Source organism: Mustela nigripes, chromosome 12, assembly GCF_022355385.1.
Source record: "Mustela nigripes isolate SB6536 chromosome 12, MUSNIG.SB6536, whole genome shotgun sequence".
Taxonomy (NCBI): Eukaryota; Metazoa; Chordata; class Mammalia; order Carnivora; family Mustelidae; genus Mustela; species Mustela nigripes.
Window position 1 is genome coordinate 148,717,731 of NC_081568.1, and position 9,484 is coordinate 148,727,214.

At 41.2% G+C, this 9,484-nt stretch overlaps 1 protein-coding gene across 1 annotated transcript; it reads left to right on the forward strand.

Annotated features, from left to right (window-relative positions):
- Positions 1 to 5,206: 5,206 nt before the first annotated feature.
- Positions 5,207 to 6,154, forward strand: LOC132027628 (olfactory receptor 2V1). The gene has a single exon (XM_059416404.1). It carries the CDS (start codon positions 5,207 to 5,209, stop codon positions 6,152 to 6,154), a length of 948 nt encoding a protein of 315 aa, XP_059272387.1.
- The last annotated feature ends 3,330 nt before the right edge of the window (positions 6,155 to 9,484 follow it).

The following is a 9,484-nucleotide window of genomic DNA, read 5'->3' on the forward strand; positions in this document are numbered from 1 at the left end:
TCTGCAGTCGGAAGTAGAGTACCTAAAGAAGATTTCCTCTCCTGACCAGGTTTACTCAGACTATGCCAACTGGCCCTTCTCTGGTCATGTCCCCAAGCTCCCTGTTTGGGTTTCTTTAATTGTAAGCTTGGGAACTACTATTCCAGAGCTGGAGTTTGTGGGCTCCCCTGGGATCCATCAGCTTCACTCTCCTTGCTCAGGTTCAGTGTTAAGTACTTGCATGGGCAGTTGGAGACAGCTGCAATCTGCGCTACAGGCAGCTTGTAGAATGTGGGTGGGTATCTGTGGGTGGGCTGGGATGCAAGGTGGTGGTTCTGGGTCCAGCTCCTTGACCAAGTCTCCTTTCTTTCTTTCCACTTTTGCTGAGAAAAGGCTTTTGTCTTTTTGGGTCTTACTCTCTGAGTGAGAGAGCCACAGGAGTGCGAGGGTGACAAGGGCTTTGATAGCCTGATTGAGAGGTGAGTGAGGGGCTGAGGTAGGATGAAGCTGGAAGGTTCCTCCTTTTCTCCTCTGATCCAGTAAGTATAAGCTCAAGGAAGGAAAATGAAATTATTTTGGTGTTAGATACTCCTCCACAGGATATCTGCTGAATTTTTTTCTTCAAAGGATTCCACTCAAAGGTGAGTGAGGGTCTTTTCCCTATCACCCCCTTACCTCTTCCTTGCAGTTTCTATTGCTGATTGCAGGTTATTTCTCCACTTCTGTTTGTTTATTAGCATTTCATTTTTCTCTTATTATCTGCCTCTTTCAGATTTTGTGGGGGGTGGGGATGGAGGGCTTGAGCCTATTCTTTCTAGTGTTATGTCTATCACTGATCTTTCTTCTAGTCCTCTTCCTTTGATCTATTTATCCATCTGTCTAGATTGTGGGTCTCAGTGATGGTCTCCTGGATTAAAGAGTGATCTAAAGCAGAAAGGCAAAGCATGAGTGACAAGAAATGCAGGTGAAGGAGAGGAAGAAGAGCCTATATAAGACATAGAGTTAAATTAACCTGTCCCCAAAATTATACTGTAGAGACAAAGTGGCTCCTTTTATGGTATCATTTTGAGGGACAAAATGAAGGCATTAACTAAACACCCATGAAATAAATGAAGTTAGAGAGCAGGAACTGAACATGTGAGATGCTAAAATGGTGAGGTGTTTCCATATTATAGTTAATTATTCAACAAAATTTACTGAGAATATAATATATGCCAGTACTTTTCTAGGATCTGGGGATCCCCCCCATGAGCAAACATGGCATCAAGAATATATGTTCTAGCTGGGAAAACAGAAAATAAATCCATGCTAATTAAATGTGGAATGCCTAATGGTGTTGAGTGTTCTGAGAAGTACAAGGGCAGGGAAGAAATGGGGAAGGAAGAAAGACTTCAATGCCAAAGAGGTGTTGAGTAAGGCCTGGTAGAGTAGGTGAGGGAACAATGTTGAGCATATCTGGGAAGGGCCTTACATGAAGAAGTTAGAGCATGTACCAATTCCTCCTGAAATGCAGGGAGGCCAGTGACACCAGAGTAGAGTAAATTCCAGAGAAAGCAAAAGAAAAAGAGGTCTGAATAATGATGGTGTGCTAGCTAGTTGAGTCTTCCTTTATTCCTGAAGCATTTGGTCTTTTATTTTATAGAAACAATTTCACTCTAGTGCTATTTACAAATAGACTAAAGTGGGAGCAAGGACAGAAGGGGGAGGAATCCAGCTGAGAGCCTTTGTCATCATCCAGTGTGATGATGGTGTAGCCAGCTGGGACTTGCAGGAGTGAGATGTATCCAGGAGTGAATACATTCTTCAGGAAGAGTCAGCAGGGATCTGAAGTTGGGATATGTGTGAGGAGAGAGGAGTCAAAAATGTGCCATGTGTTATTGTCCTGAGCAACTGACAGACTTGCCATTAATTGAACTGAGAAGACAGAAGAAAAACAGCTGTTTCCACAGGGGAGACCAAGGGTTCTGTCTGGCCAGTTTAGATAGGAAAAGCCCACTAGACATCCAAGTGGAGGTGTTGAGTATAAGTAGATTTAAGAATCAGAGTTCAGAAGAGCTGTCCAGGAAGGGAGAGAAATGTCATTTTTTTCACCTGTGTAGTATTGTATTATAGAGTTGGGAGGAAGGAAAGGTATGAAGTGCAACTCTTTGAAGGTGCATGTGGCTGAGTGCCTCTGCACACAGTTGGTAAAACTGATTATCCTCAGTAAAGGAGGAAGAAGTTTTTTTTTTTAATTAATTAATTTATTTTCAGAAAAAAACAGTATTCATTATTTTTTCACCACACCCAGTGCTCCATGCAATCCGTGCCCTCTATAATACCCACCACCTGGTACCACAACTTCCCATCCCCATGCCACTTCAAACCCCTCAGATTGTTTTTCAGAGTCCATATCTCTCATGATTCACCTCCCCTTCCAATTTACACCAACTCCCTTCTCCTCTCTAACACCCCTTGTCCTCCATGATATTTGTTATGCTCCACAAATAAGTGAAACCATATCATAATTGACTCTCTCTGCTTGACTTATTTCACTTAGCATAATCTCTTCCAGTCCCGTCCATGTTGCTACAAAAGTTGGGTATTCATCCTTTCTGATGGAGGCACAATACTCCATAGTGTATATGGACCACATCTTCCTTATCCAGTCGTCTGTTGAAGGGCATCTTGGTTCTTTCCATAGTTTGGCAACCGTGGCCATTGATGCTATAAACACTGGGGTACAGATGGCCCTTCTTTTTACGACATCTGTATCTTTGGGGTAAATACCCAGGAGTGCAATTGCAGGGTCATAGGGAAGTTCTATTTTTAATTTCTTGAGGAATCTCCAAACTGTTCTCCAAAGAGGCTGCACCAACTTGCATTCCCACCAACAGTGGAAGAGGGTTCCCCTTTCTCCACATCCTCTCCAACATATGTTGTTTCCTGTTTTGTTAATTTTGGCCATTCTAACTGGTGTAAGGTGATATCTCAATGTGGTTTTAATTGAGGAAGAAGTTTTGATGAGGTCTGGGGGACCTGGTTTATTCAGTTGATTGGCTCAGTTTGGGGCTGGTATATCCAAGATAATATTTGAAGGCTATTGGAATAGTTATTTACTCTTGTAGAACAACCCTCCCCAACATCATACCTGGGTGTTGGTGGTGGCAAGGATACCTGGGCACATCTTCATTGGTACAAATCAGGATATACTTCCTGCTGTAGGGACACGACCCACACAGCCTACATTCTTAGTGCTGAATCTATGTAGGACCATTCTAGTTTAGAAAATTACCCTAAGTCTTTACACAGAGAACATGTCCTGTGGGGTTACCTGATTTCCTCTTTGTAAGGAGATAAGGTAGACATGAATACACCCCACACAAACATCTGCTAGATGCTTCTATCATGCATTTGTGGAAAAACTCTAATCTTTTAAAAATACCTGAGATATTTCTTACTAAATCACTCACTTATCCTCAGAAGAAGGAATAGGGCAGTGAAGTAGTACATTCAGGTCAAGAACAGGGCTGTGGGAAACAAACTGAAGGTTGCAGAAAGGAAGGTGGGTGGGGGGATGGGGTAACTTTGTGATGGTCATTAAGGAGGTCATGTGATGTGAAGAGCACCGGGTGTTACAGGCAACTAATGAGTTATTGAACATTATATCAAAAACTAATGATGTAATGTATGTTGACTAATTGAATTGAAATAATAATAATAAAAAAGAATGAGGGCTCCTGCAATTAAAAGAGGAGTATTTCTGCCTTCAGAAAATGAAAGTTTCAGTTATATTTCACTTTATCATGTACTATTTTATTCAGTCAACACATATGTTTTGAGATTATACTATGACCTGGGAAACCATTCTAGGATCTGCCAATGTCATTGTGAATAATAAATGGTGCTTATGTTCCAGTGGGATGAGACAAATCATAAAAGTAGAGAAATGTGATGAGCACAGGGTGTTATATGTAACTATGAATAGTTGAACGCAACTTCAAAGACTAATGATGTATTATATGTTGGCTAATTGAACACAATAAAAAAAATAGAAAGCAATGTAGAGGAAAAAAGTAGAGAAATGTAAGCAATGTATGGTAAGTTGTGTAAGTGCTATGGGGAAAAAAACAAGAGCAGGGAGGGCTTTAGGGTGCAAGACATTTTTGGTCTTAATATGACCTTACAGAAGGCATCTCTATAGGGTAGGCATTTGAGTAAAGATCTGAAGCAGGTAAGAGATAGAAGTCTGGAGAAAGAACATTCCAAAGAGAAGAAAATGCAAAATCCCAAAGGTGGGAGTGTGTCTAGTTTGTCTAAGGAAATTCAAGAATACACAGTGAGTGAAAGGGGCATGATAGGAGATAAGGTCAGAGGTACTGTGTGTGTGTGTGTGTGTGTGTGTGTGTGTGTGTGTGTGTGTATGATATATACATAGGGCCTTGCCACTGCCAGGATTTCAATTTTATTTTGAGTAATTTTTGTAGACACGGATATACTATCAGCAAAAGAGTTACATAATGTGACATATTTTAACAGAATCATTTAAACTGCTATGAGAATAGACTCTCAAGGACAGAAGCCAGGAAACTGGAGAGGAGCTTATAATAATCCATCTGAGAGAGGATAGTGGCTTGGAGCAGTTACAATGGGGGGTGATAAGAATCAGTTGGATTCTGAGTATTCTGAATGTAGAGCCAAGAGGCTTTTCTGATGGTTTATATCTAGGGACCTCTAAGTCATAAAAAATAAAATTATTATAAGATGTTAGGACTGAGCAAAATAAAGAATATCGTAAATCTCCATTAACTTCCCTATTGTTAACATATATAAATTACCTCTTGGACATGAAATGGTTCGTTCAAGGCCTATTGGAGATAGTTTACTTAGTTTGTGTAATCCTGGATAAAAAGAATCATAACATACAGGGAAAACCAGTATTTTCCTGCTAAAAGAGGATTGTCCAATTGTCTAGTGACACATAAAATAATTCATTTCCTAGTATCTTTGATATGGATACATACAAATATAGATATGTGCCCAATTTCACAAGCTAGCAAAGATCCTATACTCCACATCATGGGAATATGAAAGATCACCCTATTTATGTCTCAGAGCACATGTTATTGGGCTTTGATGTGTTACAAAAGATACAACTGACTGAAGAAGTCAAAGATAAATAAAGACATGTCACTCAATCTCAGAATTTCTCTGTTCCTGTTCTCAGGTGATTGTGAACAACTGAGCCATGGGGATATGGTTGAACCAATCATCTATAGATGGCTTCATCCTCTTGGGCATCTTTTCTCATAGCCAGACTGATCTTGTCCTCTTCTCTGTGGTTATGGTGGTCTTCACAGTGGCCATCTGTGGAAATGTTCTCCTCCTCTTCCTCATCTATATAGATCCTCGGCTTCACAAACCCATGTACTTCTTCCTCAGTCAGCTCTCCCTCATGGACCTCATGTTGGTCTGTAATATCACACCAAAGATGGCAGTCAACTTTCTCTCTGGCAGGAAGTCCATCTCCTTTGTGGGTTGTGGCATACAAATTGGCTTTTTTGTCTCTCTTGTGGGATCTGAGGGGCTCTTGCTGGGACTCATGTCTTATGACCGCTATGTGGCCATTAGCCACCCACTCCACTATCCTGTCCTCATGAGTCAGAGGGTCTGCCTCCAGATTGCTGGGAGTTCCTGGGCCTTTGGGATACTAGATGGAATTATCCAGATGGTGGCAGCCATGAGCCTACCTTACTGTGGCTCAAGAAGTGTGGATCATTTCTTCTGTGAGGTTCCAGCTTTATTGAAACTGGCCTGTACAGACACATCTCTTTTTGACACCCTGCTCTTTGCTTGCTGTGTTTTTATGCTCCTCCTTCCTTTCTCCATCATTGTGGCCTCCTATGCTCACATCCTGAGGGCTGTGCTCCACATGCGCTCTGCTCAGGCTCGTAAAAAGGCCCTGGCCACCTGTTCCTCCCATCTGACAGCTGTCTCCCTCTTCTATGGGGCAGCCATGTTTATCTACCTGAGGCCTCAGCGCTACCGGGCTCCTAGCCATGACAAGGTGGTCTCTATCTTCTACACGGTCCTTACTCCTATGCTCAACCCCCTCATTTATAGCTTGAGAAACTGGGAGGTGATAGGGGCCTTGAGGAAGGGGTTAGACCATTGCAGGATGAGCAGCCAGCGTTGAAGGAACAGCATCTGATGCTTGGTGTTGCCACCTCTTGCTTGCATGATATTGGTAAGTCACTCATCTTTTGTGAGCATCTGTTTCCTCATCAATAAAAGAGACTCATGACACCTGCCCTGCCTCACAGGGATCAGTACATGTAAATCTAAAGCCTCATGTAGAAGTAATGCACTGATGTTGTTGTCATTATTTATAATTTTTAGAATTTTGAATTAAATCTACCTATTTCTTAATTCTTCTTGGCTATAACTGTCTTTTATTGAGTGTTTTAATTGCTGGGCACTGTTCTTTTCTCTTCACATACCTTCAATATTATTTAGTTGATGATTCAGCCTAACAAATATGGATAATTTAAGTGGAAATTTCCTACATGAAAGAAATTTAGTCTCTATAATTCTTCATGGTTGGTTCCTGGACTGCTCCCATGCTGCATTAGAGGATTTATAAAGCTTCCTTTAGGAAATGTAAATATATCCCTATAGTTTAGAAATTACTTGCATATGTTCTATTATGAAACAAAATAGATGAACATAGGAGAAGGGAGGGAAAAATAAAATAAAATAAAAACAGAGAGGGAGGCAAACCATAAGAGACTCTTAACTATAGGAAACAAACTGAGAGTGACTGGAGGGGAGAGGGTGAGGGGATGGGGTAACTGGGTAATGGGCATTAAAGAGGACATTAATGAGCACTGGATTTTATATGCAAGTGATTAATCATTAAATTCTACCCCTGAAACTAATAATACACTATGTGTTAACTAGATTGAATTTAAGTAAAAATTGAAAAAATTGAAAATGAAAAGAAGAAAAATTTGTATATTTCCAGCATGTGACTCTGTGCATTATAAATAACAATTGCTCAATAAAATCTTATCAGATGAATGCAAGAAGAAGTTATCAAATGAGATAATATTTTTTTAACAAAAAAAGAAAGCTTTTTTTAAAGCACTATTTACATGCCAAGTTTGCTGTGATAGCTGTGATTATTTCTGTACTTCATGTTTTGCAACAGTAAAACTGTATCTCTTTAAAAGGACAAAGATTAGAATAGAAATACAGAATTGTTTAAAACATGTATCAGTCAGGAGGAGTCAAGATGGCGGAGAAGTAGCAGGCTGAGACTACATCAGCTAGCAGGAGATCAGCTAGATAGCTTATCTAAAGATTGCAAACACCTGCAAATCCATCCGCAGATTGAAGAGAAGAAGAACAGCAATTCTGGAAACAGAAAAACAACCACTTTCTGAAAGGTAGGACTTGCAGAGAAGTGAATCCAAAGCAACGGAAAGATAGACCGGGGGGAGGGGCCGGCTCCCGGCAAGCGGCGGAGCAACCGCGCACAAAATCAGGACTTTTAAAAGTCTGTTCTGCTGAGGGACATCGCTCCAGAGGCTAAACCGGGGCAGAGCCCACACGGGGTCAGCATGGCCTCAGGTCCCGCAGGGTCACAGAAGGATTGGGGGTGTCTGAGTGTCACAGAACTTGCGGGTATTGGAACGGGAAAGCCGGCTACAGAGACAGAGCTGACAGTAAGATCACAGCTCGGTGTTACCTTGAACCGGTCGCAGGCTCGGTGAGCTTGGAGCGCGGCCGGAGGTCAGGCAGATGGGAGTTACTGGGTGCTGTCTCTGAGGGCGCACTGAGGAGTGGGGCCCCGGGCTCTTGGCTCCTCTGGCCAGAGACCAGGAGGCCGCCATTTGTATTCCCGTGCTCCGGAACTCTACAGAAAGTGCTCAGGGAACAAAAGCTCCTGAAAGCAAACCCGAGCGGATTACTCAGCCGGGCCCCTGGTAAGGGTGGTGCAATTCCACCTGGGGCAAAGACACTTGAAAATCACTACACCAGGCCCCTCCCCCAGAAGATCAACAAGAAATCCGGCCAAGACCAAGTTTACCTACCAAGGAGTGCGGTTTCAATACCAATGAGAGCAGCAGAATTCCAGAGGAGGAGAAAGCAAAGCACGGAATTCATGGCTTTCTCCCTGTGATTTTCTTTTTTTTTCCCTGTGATTTATTTTAGTCTTGCAGTTAATTTAATTTTTTTCTTTTTCATTTTTTTCTCTTCTTCTGCTAATTTTTTTTAAACTTTTACCCTTTTCTTTTTTAACGTTTCTTAACTAGTTTATCTAATATATATATTTTTTCCTTTTTATATTTTTCATTATTCATTTTATTTCTTTAAATTCTTTTATTTTATTTATTTTCTTTTTTTTATTTCTTTCTTTTTGAACCTCTTTTTATCCCCTTTCTCGCCCCTCACGATTTGGGATCTCTTCTGATTTGGTTAAAGCATATTGTCCTGGGGTTGTTGCCACCCTTTTAGTTTTTTACTTGCTCCTTCATATACTCTTATCTGGACAAAATGACAAGACGTAAAAATTCACCACAAAAAAAAAAAAAGAACAAGAGGCAGTACCGAAGGCTAGGGACCTAATCAATACAGACATTGGTAATATGTCAGATCTAGAGTTCAGAATGACAATTCTCAAGGTTCTAGCCGGGCTCGAAAGAGGCATGGAAGATATTAGAGAAACCCTCTCGGGAGATATAAAAGCGCTTTCTGGAGAAATAAAAGAACTAAAATCTAACCAAGTTGAAATCAAAAAAGCTATTAATGAGGTGCAATCAAAAATGGAGGCTCTCACTGCTAGGATAAATGAGGCAGAAGAAAGAATTAGTGATATAGAAGACCAAATGACAGAGAATAAAGAAGCTGAGCAAAAGAGGGACAAACAGCTACTGGACCACGAGGGGAGAATTCGAGAGATAAGTGACACCATAAGACGAAACAACATTAGAATAATTGGGATTCCAGAAGAGGAAGAAAGAGGGAGGGGAGCAGAAGGTATACTGGAGAGAATTATTGGGGAGAATTTCCCCAATATGGCAAAGGGAACGAGCATCAAAATTCAGGAAGTTCAGAGAACACCCCTCAAAATCAATAAGAATAGGCCCACACCCCGTCACCTAATAGGAAAATTTACAAGTCTCAGTGACAAAGAGAAAATCCTGAAAGCAGCCCGGGAAAAGAAGTCTGTAACATACAATGGTAAAAATATTAGATTGGCAGCTGACGTATCCACAGAGACCTGGCAGGCCAGAAAGAGCTGGCATGATATTTTCAGAGCACTAAACGAGAAAAACATGCGGCCAAGAATACTATATCCAGCTAGGCTATCATTGAAAATAGAAGGAGAGATTAAAAGCTTCCAGGACAAACAAAAACTGAAAGAATTTGCAAACACCAAACCAGCTCTACAGGAAATCTTGAAAGGGGTCCTCTAAGCAAAGAGAGAGCCTACAAGTGGTAGATCAGAAAGGAACAGAGA

Bases quoted from the DNA above. Each gene is read 5' to 3' on its own strand.
- LOC132027628 (XM_059416404.1), top strand. From the start codon at position 5,207: ATGGGGATATGGTTGAACCAATCATCTATAGATGGCTTCATCCTCTTG.